This window comes from Danio rerio, chromosome 1 (genome assembly GCF_049306965.1).
Source record: "Danio rerio strain Tuebingen ecotype United States chromosome 1, GRCz12tu, whole genome shotgun sequence".
Classification (NCBI taxonomy): domain Eukaryota; kingdom Metazoa; phylum Chordata; class Actinopteri; order Cypriniformes; family Danionidae; genus Danio; species Danio rerio.
This window is the reverse complement of record NC_133176.1, coordinates 57,090,895-57,110,000: the sequence shown is the minus strand read 5'-3', so window position 1 is coordinate 57,110,000 and position 19,106 is coordinate 57,090,895. Positions and strand designations below refer to the sequence as shown.

At 35.6% G+C, this 19,106-nt stretch overlaps 2 protein-coding genes across 3 annotated transcripts in view; both read left to right on the top strand.

Annotated features, from left to right (window-relative positions):
* Positions 1–8,412, top strand: part of xpo1a (exportin 1 (CRM1 homolog, yeast) a) — a 28,982-nt gene extending 20,570 nt beyond the window's left edge. For both annotated transcript variants that reach the window (XM_073906179.1, XM_009294702.5), the window contains exons 20-24: positions 1,062–1,230; positions 2,907–3,041; positions 5,296–5,455; positions 5,737–5,833; positions 7,605–8,412. In XM_073906179.1, the coding sequence (XP_073762280.1) occupies positions 1,062–1,230; positions 2,907–3,041; positions 5,296–5,455; positions 5,737–5,833; positions 7,605–7,751 (708 nt within the window). In that variant the 3' untranslated portion in view covers positions 7,752–8,412. The remainder of the gene's footprint in view (positions 1–1,061; positions 1,231–2,906; positions 3,042–5,295; positions 5,456–5,736; positions 5,834–7,604) is intronic.
* Positions 8,413–10,660: 2,248 nt separating this feature from the next.
* Positions 10,661–19,106, top strand: part of usp34 (ubiquitin specific peptidase 34) — a 93,166-nt gene continuing 84,720 nt past the window's right edge. Inside the window, exon 1 of the mRNA XM_009294698.5 lies at positions 10,661–10,990. Coding sequence (XP_009292973.3) covers positions 10,948–10,990 — 43 coding nt within the window. The 5' untranslated portion in view covers positions 10,661–10,947. The remainder of the gene's footprint in view (positions 10,991–19,106) is intronic.

The window sequence follows — 19,106 nt, the reverse complement described above, 5'->3', positions numbered from 1 at the left end:
CTTAAATCCTTGAAGTTTTTAATATTTAGATTTTTAAATAAGCTTATGAACATTTATATGCATTTATTATAGCATCTTTGCATCAAATTACAAAAAAAGTCTGGCTATTCTCGACATTTGACGTTATTCTCTCTTCTGGCTGCTGTCATCAGTCTCGCACTATTTTTTTCCTTTTTCTGAAAGTCTTGATAACGCCATTGTGGAGTTTTTCTTTTATTATATCAGCAAATGGGATTGTAAAAAAATGATTTGTTGTACTCTCCTATTCACTGCGCTCTTAGTTTATAAACTATGATGACTTCCGCTGCTGAGAAACCCGGACATGTGAAAAGGGTCCATTAGTTAATGTATTTACTCACATTAACTAAGTACAAATATTGTTGTAAAGCACTTATTAATCACAGTTCAACATTAACTAATGAATTATTAAAGTCCAAAGTTGTGCTTTTTAACGTTAGTTAATGCACAGTGAGTTTACATGAAGTAACGATATTTAACTTAACATTATCTAACAAACAACAAACTTGAATACAAACTGTAATGTATTACTAATTGTTTGTTCGTGTTAGTGAATCCATTAACTAAGGCATCATTATTTTACCCTGTATCAGACTAGTTTAGGCCTGGTTCTGTATTATATGTTAATTGTTTTAAACAAATCAATAATTTAAATAATAAAAATAATAATCAAAATTAATTTAATAAATGTTACATGGCTATTTATTAAATTCTTAGTGTCTCATAACTTTTTTCTTAGTAAATGCTGCTTGTAAATGTTCCATGCAAAATAAATTAGCATTTTTGTTATTCAATTTTTTAGCAAATCTTAATCTTTCTTATTGTAATATTTTACATTTCTAATAATAAACTTGGTAGTATTTATTATGAAATAAAAAAAATTAAACAAATTTTAATATAGCAATAAGTGTTTTTTTAGGCAATGTTTGTTTTATTTTTTTCTAGAAAAATTGAGTTTGATGGTTTTTTTTTTTGTTTGTTTGTTTTTTCCTCTTCCCTTCCTTCAGTTCTACTTTAACACGCACTTTTTTTCTCTCCATCAGAACTTTGAGGAGTTTCCCGAGCACAGAACGCATTTTTTCTACCTGCTGCAAGCTGTCAACTCCCAGTGTTTCCCAGCATTCCTGTCCATCCCACCGGCACAGTTCAAACTGGTTCTGGACTCCATCATCTGGGCCTTCAAACACACCATGAGGAACGTGGCCGACACTGGTGAGTGAACGGAGTAGATTTATCGGACACAACTAAATTTAGCTTTAAAGGAATTCTTCACCTAAAAATGAAAATGATCTCATTATTGACACTCTTCCTCAAGTGATACTAAACTTTTGAGTTTCTATTAAGCTCTAAAAAGGATATTTTGAAGAATGCTGAAAACCTGTGACCATTGACTTTCATTGTGGGGAAAAACAAATACTATGGAAGTCAATGGTTACCGGTTTTCAGCATTCTTCAAAATATCTTTTTTTGTGTTTATTAAGTGTTTGACAATTATCATTTTTGGGTGAACTATCCCTTTAAGCTCATACATAACTAATAGTTATTTAAATAAATGTGAAGAAGTCTTCTGACTACCCTTTACAAAATGTGGTGCTCAGTCTTATTTCTGTGTGCAGGTTTTAAAGGCCACACGTTGATGATTGTGTTTGTTTGCTTTGAACAGGGTGTCCACGGGGTCTTAAAGTATTGACTCAATGTAGAGAAATTTGGGGCCCTTAAAAAGTATTAGTCTTAGGGTGCTTTCACACCTGTGAATCAATTCAGTTGTTCCGAAACAGAGATTACAATTGTTACATTGTTGCTCTTTGCTCTTGGAGTGGTTCGCTTTCACACTGCAAAGTTTCCAATCGGACCAAAAGAGCTAAAACAAGTCACGTGCGAGTAAACTCTCCTTACATTGGTCAGAGTGTCAGGGTTTATTTTGCAGCGTCCCGCTAAACTGTCAGGAGAGGTGGTGGTTTGGTGGTGATTGACAGCGTGCGCGTGCGCGTGCGACGTGTCTGAGGAGAGACGCAGTGGGGAGTGGTGAGAAGGGTGCGCGATGATGCCTATTTGAGGACCGGGAGGGAGACGCGAGATTACCGGGAGATCATCACTCGTTTGCGGGCATCCGGAGACTCGCGAAACTACCCACCCCACACATAACTCTCTCTTTATATAGCCGTATGCCTATTACATATCCATAAAACACAGTGATATAACCGCGCTCAGATCGGATCGCTTTCTCACTGCAATCGAACCGCTCCAGGGTTCGTTTCAATCGAGCCGAGACCACCTCAGTCAAGCGATCTCGGAGCGATTGCTTTGGCGCGGAACAGAGCGCGATTGCCCTTTTCACATATGCCAAACAAACCGCGCTAACTGGGCAAACAAGATTCGTTCCGATACGAAAGTGTAGGTGTGAAAGCACCCTTAAATGCCATTTTGCAAGGTATTAAATTTTACATCATTTTTGATCATGCAGTGTATGGTTGTATGCTAGGGTTTGCCTGAATTCTGTGAATATCAGGATGCTGTGCAGTTCATGAAATTCATAAAATCCTGCTGGATTTGACATCATGCTGCTTGGTTTACTGCAGTAAACAAGGCAACACCATTATTTCTGCTGTTCTATAGGCGCCAACCTGCTGAATTAGCTAGATTTAGTAGCTTTTTAAACAGTATATGAATACTGTTTTAGTTTTGGATTAGTTTCTTGCATGAATTTTTAGTAAGTGTACTGCAAGGTAAATTCTCACCAGTGTTTCCGGTTGAAACCTACCATGGTTATAAGGTCTTAATGTATAGAAAGAGTCTTGAAAAGGTATTGAGTTTCACTCTGATTCCTGTAAATACTCTGGTGAATCATGTCTAGCAATAATGATCATGCTTTCTGTCTGTCTCTCCAGGTCTTCAGATCCTGTTCACCATGCTGCAGAACATCGCTCAGGAAGAGGCCGCAGCTCAGAGCTTCTATCAGACATACTTCTTCGACATCCTGCAGCACATCTTCTCTGTTGTCACGGATACGTCTCACACGGCCGGTCAGTTGCTAGGCAGAACATGTGACATGTTGACAGTAACTTATCGAGCTGTTATTTCCAACATAAAGGATTTACGTTAGTTACGCAACAACTTGAGAGTATATATCATATATATATATATATATATATATATATATATATATATATATATATATATATATATATATATATATATATATATATATATATATATATATATATATATATATATATATATATAATATATCATATATATATATATATATATATATATATATATATAATATATCATATATATATATATAATATATCATATATATATATATATATATATATATATATATATATGTGTATATATATATATATATATCATATATAGTCAGGAACACACGATTAGATCATTATTCACCTGAAAGTGAACAGGAAGATTTCATGCAAACTCTTATAATTAGACATGGACACGTTTACTTTCAAATTCTGATCATTGTAATGTTCAACTGAGCAAGTAATGCGTTTAAAATGTTTAAGAAGTCAGACTGTTGCAAAAATGCAAAATAATGAGAACATAAACAAGCTGATTTTACTTTTAAATTTGAGTCATTTTAATCATTGGATTATCTCCAGCTCCAGCGTGATCTGCTTCATTTTAGACGGCATTATTTGTAGACTGATCTGAGAACAGCTATAAAGGATCGCAACACTATATATGCAAAGCTGACCACAAACTAGAGTTTATTTAGAGCGAATGCAGAAGTATAAATGCTCACAGCAGAGTGGGCTACGTGCATAACCTTTGATGCAGAAGTAGGAATTGGGCTGTATTTAGAGCAGAACACTACAACTATAAACCAACATCCTCTAGTACAAACATGTGTTATAAACATCAAGCTTAAAATAATTCTGTAAAACCACTGTGAAATGCACTTGCATTGTTGGCACCAGAATAAATGTGTTCCCTTGCTTAATACTAATTGCATAAAAGAAATCGCTTGAAAATACAAGTTGAATCACATTTGTGTAGAGTGAAGAAAACAGTGCTTGGCATAAATAAGTACATATTAAAAACATATATATATATATATATATATATATATATATATATATATATATATATATATATATATATATACATATATATATATATATATATATATATATATATATATATATATATATATATATATATATATATATATATATAYACACACAYATATATATATATATATATATATATATATATATATATATATATATATATACACACATATATATATATATATATATATATATATATATATATATATATAYACAYATATATATATATATATATATATATATATATATATATATATATATATATATATATATACACATATATATATATATATATATATATATATATATATATATATATATATATATATATATATATATATATATATATATATGTGTATATATATATATATATATATACACATATATATATATATATATATATATATATATATATATATATATATATATATATATATATATATATATATATATATATATTAGTTTTATATATTAGTTTTATATATTAGTTTTATTTCTCAGAGAAAATAGACAATATATGTTAGTGCATTTGAACAAATCTGATTTTGCAAATATTAATTGCAGAAAATGTCAATATCGTAGTGGATGTTTTTTCAGAATTATTAAACTTTATCAGAATTAGTCAGAATTATTAAACTTTTTTTCCAAAATTTCTGTTTAAAGGAGAGTTGTTGTTTTTTCTGCACGTATCTAAACAATAGTTTTAATAACTCCTTTCTAATAACTGATTTCTTTTGTCTTCCCCATGATGACAGCACATAATATTATAGTAGATATTTTCAAGACACTAGTATTCAGCTTAAAGTGATATTTTAAAGGCTTAACCAGGTTATTTAGGCAAGTTAGAGTAGTAAGTTAATCATTTTTAATCCCCAAAATATATAGCGTAAAGAGGCTCATAATTTTGACTTTAAAATGGGTTTAAAAAATTGAAAACTGCTTTTATTCTAGCCAAAATAAAACAAATAAGGCTTTCTTTAGGAGAAAAAATATTATAGAAAATACTGTAAAAAAAGTCCTTACTCTGTTAAAATATCCTTTGGGTAATGTTTGAAATTTTTTTTTATAAATTCACAGGAGGGCGAATAATTTAGACTTGAACAATGTTTTTTGCTGCTGCTTCATTTGTAAGTTGATATTAATCTGCTAAATGAATAAATGTGTGTTTTGTGCTGTGCAGGTCTGACGATGCACGCCTCCATCCTGGCCTACATGTTCAACCTAGTGGAGGAGGGTAAAATCAGCGTGGCACTGAACGCAGGCACGGCGGGTAACAATCAGGGCTACGTGCAGGACTATGTGGCCAACCTGCTGAAGACTGCCTTCCCACATCTGCAGGAGTAAGTCGTGCGTGTGTGCTTTTAGACAGGCATGGGCCAGTGTAAGATTCTGACGATATAATAACTTTGGATAAGATATGGTAATATGATTACTGCTCTAAAATATGTTCTTTTTTAATGTCTAGGTAAAAAAAAAAAAAATTTTCTTAGTTGAACACAATTTATTCAATTTCATGAAACATTTGAAATATTTTGGTGCGATAAACATGTCAGGTTATCGTCCCATGCCTGGCGTGTGCATGTTTGTTCATCATGCTAATGCTGTGTTTTGTGTTTTTCAGTGCACAGGTGAAGGTGTTCGTCACTGGTCTGTTCAGCTTAAATCAGGACATTCCTGCCTTTAAAGAGCACCTCAGGGACTTCCTTGTGCAGATCAAGGTATGTTACTTCCTGGTTGAGTTTTACTTCCTTTTTCAAGCGCTGCTGACCACAAATGGAATAACGCTGTATAAATGGTTATACGTTTACCCAGAAACCACAATGAGTTGTAGATACTCAGCCCCTTTAATTTAAAGATTTATCTATATTATATTATAATATATTATATTATATTATAAAAACGATGATATTAATCTACATAATATTGAATAATAAATGCTTATTGTATCATTTAAAAAATAATATTAAAATCATTAAATTATGATAAACGTTTTAATTAAGTGTAGTAGTAGTAGTTTTATTAGAAGTAGTTGTATTATTAGTGGTAGTAGTTGTTAATCATTATTATTAGTAGTAGTAGTAGTAGTAGTAGTAATAGTAGTAGCAATAGTAGGGTTAGTAGCAGTTTTATTATTATTATTAGTTGTTGTTGTGTTGTTTTTGTAGTATTATTATTATTATTAGTAGTAGTTTTTTTTATATTATAATTTGTAGTAGTAGTAGTTGTTGTTGTTGTTGTTGTTGTTGTTTAGTAGTAGTAGTAGTAGTAGTTGTTGTTTTTTATTGATATTATAATTTGTAGTTGTTGTTGTTGTTGTTGTTGTTGTTGTTGTTGTAGTAGTAGTTGTAGTAGTAGTTGTAGTAGTAGTAGTAGTAGTAGTAGTAGTAGTAGTAGTAGTAGTTGTTGTAGTAGTTGTTGTTGTACTTATTATTTTTATTAGTAGTAGTAGTAGTAGTAGTTGTTGTTGTTGTTGTATTATTATTAGGAACATAAAATGCAGACAATAAAAATTATTTAAAAAAAGATAAAAACAAATTAAAATGAGTTAAAATAGGCTATAAAAGAATAAAAAAAGAAAATGAAAAACATAATAGTTCTAGTAACAGTAGTATTTGTATTATTATTAGTAGTTGTCATGGTTGTTGTATTATTATTATTAGTAGTAGTAGTAGCACTCGTCGTGGTAGTTGTAATATTAGTAGTAGTTGTATTACTAATATTATTATTATTAGTAGTAGTTGTTGTTTGTTATTTGTTGTTGTTGTTGTTAGTAGTAGTAGTAGTGATTAGTAGTAGTTGTTGTATTAATACTATTATTATTATTATTTTAATTAGTAGTAGTAGTAGTTGTAGTGATAGTTGTATTAGAAGTATTTGTTGTATTAATACTATTATTAGTATTATTATTATTATTATTAGTAGTAGTAGTAGTAGTGATAGTTGTCTTAGTAGTATTTGTTATATTAATACTATTATTATTATTATTAGTAGTAGTAGTAGAAAAGTTGTACTTAAATACTGAAGTTGTACCTAAAGAAAGGCAGTCTATTGAGAATAGTGTTCATCTGTGCATCCTAAAACTCCACTTTTATAATCCACTTGCTCACTCAGAGCTGTTTATGCTAATGAGGGAGAGATGGTCACTAATGGGCGGGGCTTTTCCCCTCAGATTATATATTCAAAAGGAAAATGTCAATCAAAGTGTTTCTGCAGACTGTTTTGTCATGTATGATAATAAAAATGCAATTCATTCATGTTTACCATTAATTGGTTAATGCTTATATTCGCACACTGCTGCCACACAACTATGTTTAAACCCCTCATAAGTGATTTTTGCATAATAGGTGCGCTTTAAGTCTATCTGCACTTGTACTGTACTGTAGAACACAATGGGCTCTTTGTGAATATTAGCATGCTGTGATGTTTTAATCAGTATTCGTCCCTCCAGATATAAACTAATCAAGTGTGTGTGTGCATTTGTGTGCGCAGGAGTTTGCAGGCGAGGACTCAACAGATCTCTTCCTAGAGGAGCGGGAAGCGTCTCTCCGTCAGGCTCAGGAGGAGAAACACAAAATCCAGCTCTCCGTCCCAGGAATCCTGAACCCTCACGAGCTCCCGGAGGAAATGTGTGAATGATCGCCACAATCGTATGCGCGTGTGTATGTGTGTGTGTGTGTGTGTGCAGAGGTAGCAGTCCAATGAGGGACGGATAGGAAAATGAATCCAGATGTTGGTTTTTTGACGACCAAATCAATGCCAATATGTAAATTTAAAGTCTGTTATTAGTAAAGCCGGCTCCTCGTACTCCTCTCCCCCCTCCAAAAAAAACTCCTTGGTTTTACACAACAGAGCTTTTATATAAAGGAAGCCGTTGCTGTGCGTCTCCTGCATATCAATTCACTGTATACTCCTCAGTGTTTCTGTTCGGTTTGTTTGCTTTCCTGTTTTCTTCCAAGCACATGACTAATCGTTTTAATGTTTTCTCTGTGAATATGTAATATAGAGTATGGCAGGTCAGTGAAAACCGGAACGTGTGGCTCGTAAACCACAGCAGGTGAATGTGATGGTTTAGGATCAGTCCTCTTGCTGTTCCTGAGGTCTTTATAAGGAGGTTGTGTGTGTGCGCGTGTGTGTGTGTTTATATATATTTTTTCATTTGATTGCAGTGTATGAGGGAGATTGAAGTCTTTTTTTTTGCATAGGGATGTCATTCAAATGGAAGGGTTTGTTCATATCATCCTATTTGTAAAGCTGTGTATTAGTAATATGGAAACATAAAGTTGGTTATTTTTACAAAGCATTGGGTGTGTGTGTGTGTTTTTCACTGTGTCGTATGAGGATGCGTGTTAAGCGTTTAGGAGTTGTGTATATAAAATGAAGAAAACGTTGAGATTATATTAATTGCTTTACAAAATTCAGCCGGCTACATCGATATTTTCTTTTCTCCAGTGACTCCCAAAGCTGAATTTTCCAATTATTACTGCATTATTCCAATGTTCAGTTTTCCACAGTCTATCTGACAATATTTTACAAGCGGTTTTGATATTCAATAATCTATTTTTAGTAAATGGAGCATAATATTTTTGGGAATACCATCATTATCGTACTGTACTTTGGTTTTTGTTTGTTTTTACTTTTCTCTCATTAACTTATATTTTAAATGTATATATTTGTTATTGTGAGTTACTGTTTTTGTTTGTTTATTTAGACATCCAATAAAGACGTTTTTCAAATGTTGCATTAATCGACTTTCTTAGAAATTGATTAGTACAAAAATATTTGAAATGCTTTTTAATACATATTTAAAATGAGTATTTTTAGATTTTATGAAAAATACAAAATTCAACATGAAAATGTGTGTGTATATATATGTAGCTGAAGTCAGAATTATTAGCTCCCTTTGAAATATTTTTTCTTTTTTTAAATATTTCCCAAATGATGTTTAACAGAGCAAGGAAATTTTCACAGTATGTCTGATAATATTTTTTCTTCTGGAGAAAGTCTTGCTTGTTTTATTTCGGCTAGAATAAAAGCAGTTTTCATTTTTTTTAGACACCATTTTAAGATCAGTATTATTAGCCCCTTTAAGCTATATATTTTTTCTGATAGACTACAGAACAAACCATTATAATACGATACTAGTTAAACCTTTAAAGGTCACTTTAAGCTGATTAATAGTATTTTGAAAAATATCTAGTTAAAAATTTACTGTCATCATAGCAAAGATAAAAAAAATCAGTTATTAGAAATTAGTTATTAAAACTATTATGATTAGAAATGTGCTGAAAAATTCTCCGTTCAACAGAAATTGGGGATACAAAATAAACGGGCTAATTCATAATTGAAAATACAAATATTTAAAAGCAATACATATATATATATATATATATATATATATATATATATATATATATATATATATATATACTCTAACTTTAAATATAAAATGTGTCCTTACAGATTAAGAGTATTAATGTTTGACCCCCCAATGTTTGAACGTTTATGTGAAAACCCCCTTGACACACAGTGTGTATTTGCTAATGTAAAAAAAATTAATATAAATAAAGCCTATACCCCACATCTATACAACTCATTGTTGTCATGTCAAATACAAGTTATGACAAACAGCATGCGTCAACAACATGAAAGCATGGTTCCATCCTGCCTTGTATCACCGGTTCAGGCTGGTGGTGGTGGTGTAATGGTGTGGGGGAGATTTTCTTGGCACACTTTGGGCTCATTAGTACCAATTGAGCATCGTGTCAACACCACAGCCTACCTGAGTATTGTTGCTGACTATGTCCATCCCTTTATGACCACAGTGTACTCATCTTTCTGATGGCTACTTCCAGCAGGATAACGCCCCATGTCATAAAGCGTGAATCATCTCAGACTGGTTTCTTGAACATGACAATGAGTTCACGGTACTCAAATGGCCTCCACAGTCACCAGATCTCAATCCAATAGAGCACATTTGGGATGTGGTGGAACGGGAGATTCACATCATGGATGTGCAGCTGACAAACTGTGATGCTGTCATGTCAATATGGAGCAAAATTTTTCCAGTGTCTTGTTTAATCTATACCATGAAGGATTAAGGCAGTTCTGTATTAAAAGTATTAATTGCTTGAATGGTCATGTAAAGACCCCCCTGACACCATGTGTGTATTTTATGTTTAAAATAAATAATTGTTGAAAATAATAATCTACTCCGCATATTTATGCAACGCATTATTGCCACGTCAAATGCAAGTTATGACAAACGGCATTCATCAAAATTGAAACATCATACGTACACGTGCTCGACTGCTAGATATCGCGAGATTTCCGAAGAAAGGCCGATAGGAAACAGCCGATGTGTAACAAACCATCGCTCCTCCCTCGCCCTCCGGAAAAACCCGAACGACCAACACATCGACTTGACGAAAACACCCGAACTCTCACACAACGCTATCTGCTCGCTTCCGAGCATCTGCGAACATCCCCGGAAAAGCACGACCCTCTCTGAAGTCGCCTGACGGAAACGACCGAAGCGTAACTCCCGTCCCTGTTCATCATGGCTACCGTATGTGCTAGTCTGCACAGTAACGCTCTGCTCGGAGACTGACTCTCCGCTCCTTTAGTGCCTCACATTTACTGTCTCCACCCTCGACATCTCGGCAAATAACCCCGCTTGCATGAGCCCAAACGTCCCCGGTTGTGTTGTGTCACAATAACGAGCCTTCATCAAGCATTTCGTCGGGCCTTAAAACCCCCCTTAAACAGACAGAGAAAAACAGGCAACATTTGTATTTCTCCAATGGTCTGAATACACTTTCCGCCTTTATGAACCATGTGTGAGAACTGCGCCGAGCTGCTGGAGGTGCTCAATGAGAGTAAGTCAACAGCATTTGTTTGTTTGTTTTTTTCCTCTTGTGTCCCTGTTTGTAGTTGTTTGCTGCAAGTTGTTAGCATGACTGTCCGAGCATGCGGCTCTCTGCTTCAACAAGAGCACAATTTTCCGTGTCCAACATTTAACGTTACACACTTTTCCTCAACGTGTGTATTTAAAACACCACTCGAGCTCCTCTTGGCTGTCATTATTAGTGCTTTCTTCGATTTCGATGTGTGTTTTCGCGAAGGCGATGCTAGTCGTTAGCATCGCAAGATGTTAACTCGCTTGCTAAAATCACCAAGAAAACATTGCTGCACATTTTCCAACAACATCCTCGAAACACTTATTTATGTGTGGCCTAAATATCGGTTTGTTTTCAAACGTGTGGATGCCCACGGGAAGTTGAACTGACGTTAGCATTAGCATTAGCCGGAGCTGGATTGTTTTTGACATTGTCATCCTTCAAAATGCACGCATATCGGCATCTGATCGCCCAGCACTGTCCGTAATGCACTGTAATTCTGCATGGGCGAGTGATTTGTGGAGGTTACAGCGATCTGGCGGTCGTGATGCGAGTTTTTAGCGGTGTTTGGCCCTGTGATGGCTGCTGGACTGGGAGCAGTATTTGTGTTGTTGCTCTGCTTTGTTGGATGGAAAGAGGAGAGAGTGTGTGTTGTGGATCAATGCGCTTTCTTCACTTTAGGACTCAGTGATGTGTTTGCTTTGTAAAGACTGTGATGGGAATAACAGTGTTTCCAAGCATGCTATTTTTTATTGTGTGTGATATTTGAAAGAACTCCTGATTCATATCAATAGTCATGTTTTTAAGTTACTATGGCAGTCAGAAGGTGTTTCTGTATATATGATCATCTTGGTATTTTAATGATGATTTCAAGAGTTTATTTAATGCATGTCTTTGGTAAAAGTCTAAAAGCCATGCTATTTCTGTGGCACTGTTCTAGTAATATGTTTGTACGAACATATTACTATGATGCATATCAATATTCATGATGTTACTATGGCAAAGTCATACATACAGCATTGGACTGAATGCTTAACTATCAACGTTAAAAACATGAAGTTGCCATGGTAAATTCATTACAAACATGGTGCTGTGGTTTTTGCAACACAATCTCGCGGCAATTCATCGCTTTTGGATTTAGTGGCTAGTTCATATGAATTTGTAAGATCTAATTTGTACAATTTAGTATGACTTGCTCATCCCCCAGTGACAGTTGGGTTTAGAGGTGGGGTTAGGTGCCACGCCTTCTTTTTAAAATCGTACAATTTCGTACGACTGAACTCGTACGAATTCGTACAAATTAGCCACTAAACTAGCAAAACGTAAAATACTTGCATTTCCTCGTGAGGTCAGGCTGTTTTTTCCGTCATGAAGTGAGAAGCTTTTCCTGAATATATTATCGTATGCAAGTTTGCCATGGTATTTGTATAAAAACTTTCAAATATGCATACTAAAAATGGGAATTTGGCGACACAGTGGCGCAGTAGGTAGTGCTGTCGCCTCACAGCAAGAAGGTCGCTGGTTCGAGCCTCGGCAAGGTCAGTTGGGATTTCTGTGTGGAGTTTGCATGGTCTCCCTGTGTTCGCATGGGTTTCCTCCAGGTGCTCCGGTTTCTATGATGAAAATCAAGTCACAATATTATTATGGCGAAGTCATATATGAAGTATTGCATTGAATGCACTGAATGCGTTTCTGTGCTGCGCATTGTTAAACATGACAGTAATAATGTGGAAAAGTCATATGTAGAGCATTGCACTGAATGCTTACCTGTAAAGGTCATAAAATTACCATGGTAAATTCAGTACAGACATAGTGGTGTGTTGTGCATGTCAGGTGTTCCTGTATATATTATTGTATGCAAGTTTACCTTGCTATTTATAGGGTACTTTTTTAGGATATCTAAAAACATCCATTTACTTTGGTGAAGTCTAAAGCTCAGGGTATTTTGGTGGTCATCTGTACAAACATTTTAATGACGCATATCGGTAAACATGACAGTAATATGGTAAAGTCATATGTAACAAGATTTTAAACTACCATGGTAAAGTCATCACAAACATGGTGCTGTGGTTGTGCAGTTCTGATGTCAGACGGTTTTCCTGCGTTTTTTAGACGTTAAGTTAATTTGAAAGATCTTCAACTTTCACAAGCAGTGCAGCTCATCAATGTCAGGTCTAAAAGCAATGGACCAATCAGAAGAGCTCTGAGGTGGGAAAACCACTGCGAGCTTCTGTTTATAGTAGAGCGTTGGCTTGACAACTCTTTTATTTAACGTCAAGTCATTGCTAAAGAGACGCTCATTGTGGCTTGTCTAGAATATCCTGAGTTATGTGATGTATCTTCAAGCGCTTATCATAACATTATTGTTTTCCTATTTCTAATGGGTAATTGTCGTTATTAAATTACAATTCACATTATATACACTCACTGGTCACTTTATTAGGTACTCCTGTCTAACTGCTTGTTAATGCAAATTTCTAATCAGCCAATCACATGGCAGCAACTCAATGCATTTAGGCATGTACACATGATTAAGAGGATCTGCTGCAGTTCAAACCGAGCATCAGAATGGGGAAGAAAGGGGATTTAAGTGACTTTGAATGTGGCATGGTTGTTGATGCCAGACGGGCTGGTCTGAGTATTTCAGAAACTGCTGATCTACTGGGATTTTCATGCACAAACATCTCTAGGGTTTACAGAGAATGGCCCAATAAAGTGAAAATATCCTTGTTGATGTCAGAGGAGAATGGCCAGACTGGTTCCAGCTGATAGAAAGGCAACAGTAACTCATAACCACTTGTTACAACCGAGGTCTGCAGAGGAGCATCTCTGAATGCACAACATGTCCAACCTTGAGGCAGATGGGCTACAGCAGCAGAAGACCACACCGGGTGCCACTCCTGTCAGCTAAGAACAGGAAACTGAGGCTACAATTGGTACAGGCTCAAAATTGGACAATAGAAGATTGGAGAAATGTTGACTGGTCTGATGAGTTTCGATTTCTGCTTTGGATCATCAGACTGGTTTCTGTACTCAAATGGCCTCCACAGTAACCAGATCTCAATCCAATAGAGCACCTTTGGGATGTGGTGAAATGAAAGAATCACATCATGGATGTGCAGCTGACAAATCTGCAGAAACTGTGTGATGGTATCTTGTCAATATGGACCAAAATCTCTGAGGAATATTTCCAGTACCTTGTTGAATCTCTGCCACAAAGGATTAAGACAGTTCTGAAGGTAAAATGTGTTTAACCCAGTACTAGTAAGGTGTACCTAATAAAGTGGCCGGTGAGTGTTTATTGAAAAGGGGAAATACAATAAATCTTTAAGTTGTCTCTGCATTCTTTGAATAGAGAATCAGCCAGTAATTTGTATTGTTTCTAAAAAGATCACACTTTTGAACGAATCATTTGAATGAATGAATGAATGAATGAATAAATGAATGAATCCCTTATTAGGACAGACACTCGTCACCACCAGTCTTAGTGCCATTTTTATTGTCCCTGGTGTGATAATTATTTTCAATAATATTGAGATGACATTTTCTGTAAACATCAGGCTCTAGAGCATTTTCACACTTCCCTGTAATATTTTTTATATTTATTCTAGTTTGAATGTGTATATTATTTATGTATAAATGTAAAGAAATTTACATCGAGCCATATTTTCCTAATATTTTGTTATGAAATGGGCTCAAGTGTAAAATATTAAGCTTTGCTATTTGGTGTGGATGAATAGAATATAAAACTCATTATTATACGTATTTGCTTTGTGTGAATGATGCCATCAGTGTATTTCTGTGTGGGTGTGTGTGTGTGTATGTGTGTTTGTATAGTGTGAGTGTGTGGCAGCTCCATATGTGCAAGTGCAGCTTAACATTTGACCTTTGAACTGCTGTGTGTGGATGGACAGCAGAGACACCCTTTAATTGTGTGTGTGAGTCAGTCTGACACTGTTCATTTGACACTGTGTGTGTGTGTGTGTGTGTGTTTGAGAGACATTTTTTCTAGCACAAATGCAGCCTTCTGTGTGTGTGTGTGTGTGTGTGTGTGTGTGTGTGTGTGTGTGTGTGTGTGTGTGTGTGTGTGTGTGTGTGTGTGTGTGTTTGTGTATTTGTGTTTGTGTGTGTGTATTTGTGTTTGTCAGCAGAAGTCTGTTTATGCCTACTCTGTAATTTCACGTTTTCTGAAAGGTCAGAAGCAGCCAGACAGTCACTTAACCAGTTGTGCCAGACGTCATAAAAAGATATCAATCATTTTAACGAGATTTTAAGCAATAGTTCCTCTATAAACAAGATTTTCGTCATCATTTTACGATGTAACCTTACGATGCTCCAAAACCAAAACTAGAGCTTTCTAGAGTGAATAAAAAGCTCTTTTTCATTTTTTCATGCAACAAAGTCAGACGGTGACCATTAAATCTCTTGAGAGGGCAGAACTGCACATAAGTGTTTTCTATGTTTACATGACAGCAATAAACTAACATTCATTCATTCATTCACCTACAGCAAAGTCCCCTATTTATCAGGGGTCAGTACGGTAATACCTCGGTATGAATGTCAGGGTATGGTATTTATTGAATCATTTACAGGAAAAAACAAAACTTATGAAAATACTCCAAAAAAGTGCCAAAAGTGTCAATGACATACAAATTAGCCATCTATCTGTAAGCTTTGAAACAGGAACTTCAATTTTAATTACAAAAAACTATTAAACCATGTAAAAAAAAAATAAAGTTTCAATTTAGTATTGTTGAAAACTCATCACATTCAACATTTAATCACTCACTCACTTAGATAGAGATAGGTTTAAAGGAAAATTATCATATAAATATAATCTGGTAAAAGCTGGTATCTCTGGGTATTTACAATGTCTCCTGCAACAGAAAAAAAACCCCTCTCATTTGGGACTGAGGTTTCTGGGACAAGAGAGATATGACTTGGCCCAGGTTGACAGCAGTGGGTAACGTTGTGCATTGTCTTTCCCCCACTTGAGAGGACAAACCATGAGTAAGATAGAGGTCTCATGTCTGCATCAATCTGAACAGTGTGCTGACAACACCGCTATTCAGTATGTGCGCGACAACACAGCTGATAAGAACTTGCGCGACAACACCGCTATTCAGTATGCGCGCGACAACACAGCTGATAAGCACTCGCGCGACAACACAGCTGATAAGAACTCGCGCGACAACACAGCTGATAAAAACTCGCGCGACAACACCGCTATTCAGTACGCGCGCGGCGACAACACCCGCTTTAGAGTTTTCCAGCTCTTTTTCATCCCCGCTTCTAGCAGCACACTCCATTTCCGCATTACTGGATCTGTAGCGACAACAGACCGCAAGGGATGATGGTCAAGCATGGGCTGATGGGAATTGTAGTTTTCGCTACCTCCCGTTCGCTTCATCCGCCTGAGCAAATTTTTTCAGAAGACCTATAGTTTTACCGAGTCATGCGACTTCGGTAATATCGAAAAAAATTAATATTGCGGTATGACGGTATTTACAATACCGTTACATCCCTAATATATATATATATATATATATATATATATATATATATATATATATATATATATAGTATGGTTGGGCCAATAGACAAGCGATGCTGAGCTGGCATCACCGATCCTCCGCCCCGCCCCTGTTGCAAACCCGCTCTTGAAAAAATGGCCCCGTTTACACTAATACGTCTTGGTGTTAAAATGGCGTTTTAAAAAAAAAAAACGATCCACATCCACAGCGTGTTTTACCTAGCATTTCTAAACAGCCCTCCGGCCGCTAAAAACATCACGTGACCACACACACAGGCGCACACACACACAGCCACACACAGCCATGCGCTCCTCTGAGCTCCAGAGAGCAGTGCACGTTGGACAGTTTATCAAGGATGTACCACTGGATCGCGTCTCACTATTGTTGTTAAATCGTGATATTCAGACATCCCAAGTCCCCCGGAAGTTCCGGAAGTCTCTATGCATTTGCGGGACTCATAATGCCCGCAAACGAGTGATAATCTCCTCGAAATCTCTCCTGGAAATCGCGCGTCTCCCTCCTGGTCCTCTAATAAGTCGCACACCCTTCTCACTGCCGGATCCCTCCTTACTCTTCTTCAGACATGTCGCGCGTACTGTCAACCCTATATATATATATATATATATATATATATATATATATATATATATATATATATATATATATAAAGTTTGGCTGCATAGGAGACCGAACATAGCGAACACGCTTTTTGCATTGAGAGGAGCACCTTTTGAATGGTTTACTAACGACCGCGGGTGTTTTGCGGCGCCTCGTGTTTTTGTCATTGCACACTGTGTGCTCGCAGTTAAGAAAAACTCAAAATAAAACATTACGTCAGTCATGTCTTTTTCATTCTTCAATCAAATGAAAACAGAGGCGAGGTTTTCATTGATTAAATGAATATTTTCCGTGGAGCGATCGATTTGAGGTAGCCGTTTTTATTTAACAGAAGAAAAAAAACAAATATTTGGACAAACAGCATATGCCAGCCAGTTATTAAAAAGGATTCAGTCAGTGTTTTCGTTTTGTAATCTAAATTTGTCATTTAAGTGGAAAAATATCTAGGGCACCACTGTTAATTTTATTCTTTTTATGTTCTGAATGCTGTTGTTCACTTTAAAATCAGTATTTTAAAATGCATTATTTAATGTGGCAGACACCAAATAGACACATTATTATTTGTTTTATTAAATAATAATTTGATATTAATCTGACCAGTTAACCGTTAATATTCGGTTAACGAGCGGCGGTTGACGGTTAGCAAATTTAACTAAAATGAGCATCCCTAGTTCCAACCCCAATCAGACACAGCTGGGCTACTCTGCAAAAAATGCTTTTCTTGCTTAGATTTTTTGTCTTGTTTCTAGTCTAAATATCTAAAATTTCTTTTATCAAGAAGCATTTTTTAGACAAGCAAAACATATTGCCTTGTTTTGAGAAATAATATGCCAATATTAAGTGAGTTTTTCCTTAAAACAAGCAAAATAAATTTGCCAATGGAGTAAGCAAAATAATCTTATTTTTTCTTTTGACATAAGATTATTTTGCTTACCCCATTGGCAGATTATTTTGCTTGTTTTAAGGAAAAACTCACTTAATATTGGCATATTATTTTTCAAAACAAGGCAATATGTTTTGCTTGTTTAGAAAATTCTTCTTAATTTAGGAACTTTTAGATATTTGAAACATATAGAAACAAGACAAAAAATCTAAGTAAGAAAAGCATTTTTTGCACTGTAGCTAAATAAGTAAGCTCTTACTCGGCTTACTAGAAACATCCGTGCAGGAGTGTTGAGGCAAGTTGGAGCTCAAATCTGCAGGACACCGACCCTCCAGGACCGAGTTTGGACACCCCTGAAATAGTCAAACAAGCTTAGATGGCCCTGAGTTAAAGGCTGCAGAATATCTAGTTTTCCTTCTTTTTGTCTTGAGTTTAGTCATAATTTCATGCGAAAAGGACTGAATAATATCCTTCACTCAGTCTGCGTGTGCGGTTACGCTCAGTGTTTGTGGTCGAGTTTTCAGAATAACGGCTTTGATAACAGATCCTCATATCACATCGCTGTCTAACTGTTTCTCAGTCCAGCCTGAACACAATGCCCTGGATTGTTACTGTCGAGCGATGTGGAAATGACAAAAAAAAAAAAAGCCAGGAAAGCTGTTTTGCAGAATGAAAGAAAGAAAATCGTATGTAGGTCAAGGCTAGCCGGCTGCTTGACTGAACTTTACAACCGCAAGGTAACATTCCCGAGTCCAGCAACTCCCTCGTCACAGTAGAAACCATTAATTGGGCTGTGTGTGTGTGTGTGTGTGTGTGTGTGTGTGTGTGTGTGTGTGTGTGTGTGTGTGTGTGTGTGTGTGTGTGTGTGTGTGTGTGTGTGTGTGTGTGTGTGTGTGTGTGTGTGTGTGTGTGTGTGTGTGTGTGTGTGTGTGTGTGTGTGTGTGTGTGTGTGTGTGAATACTGTGTTTGTTTGTGGCACATGAACATCTAAAATGGTCATGCTTGATATTAAATCTTGTCTTACTTGAAGTTTTTGCTGCCTTATTGCTGAATTAATATG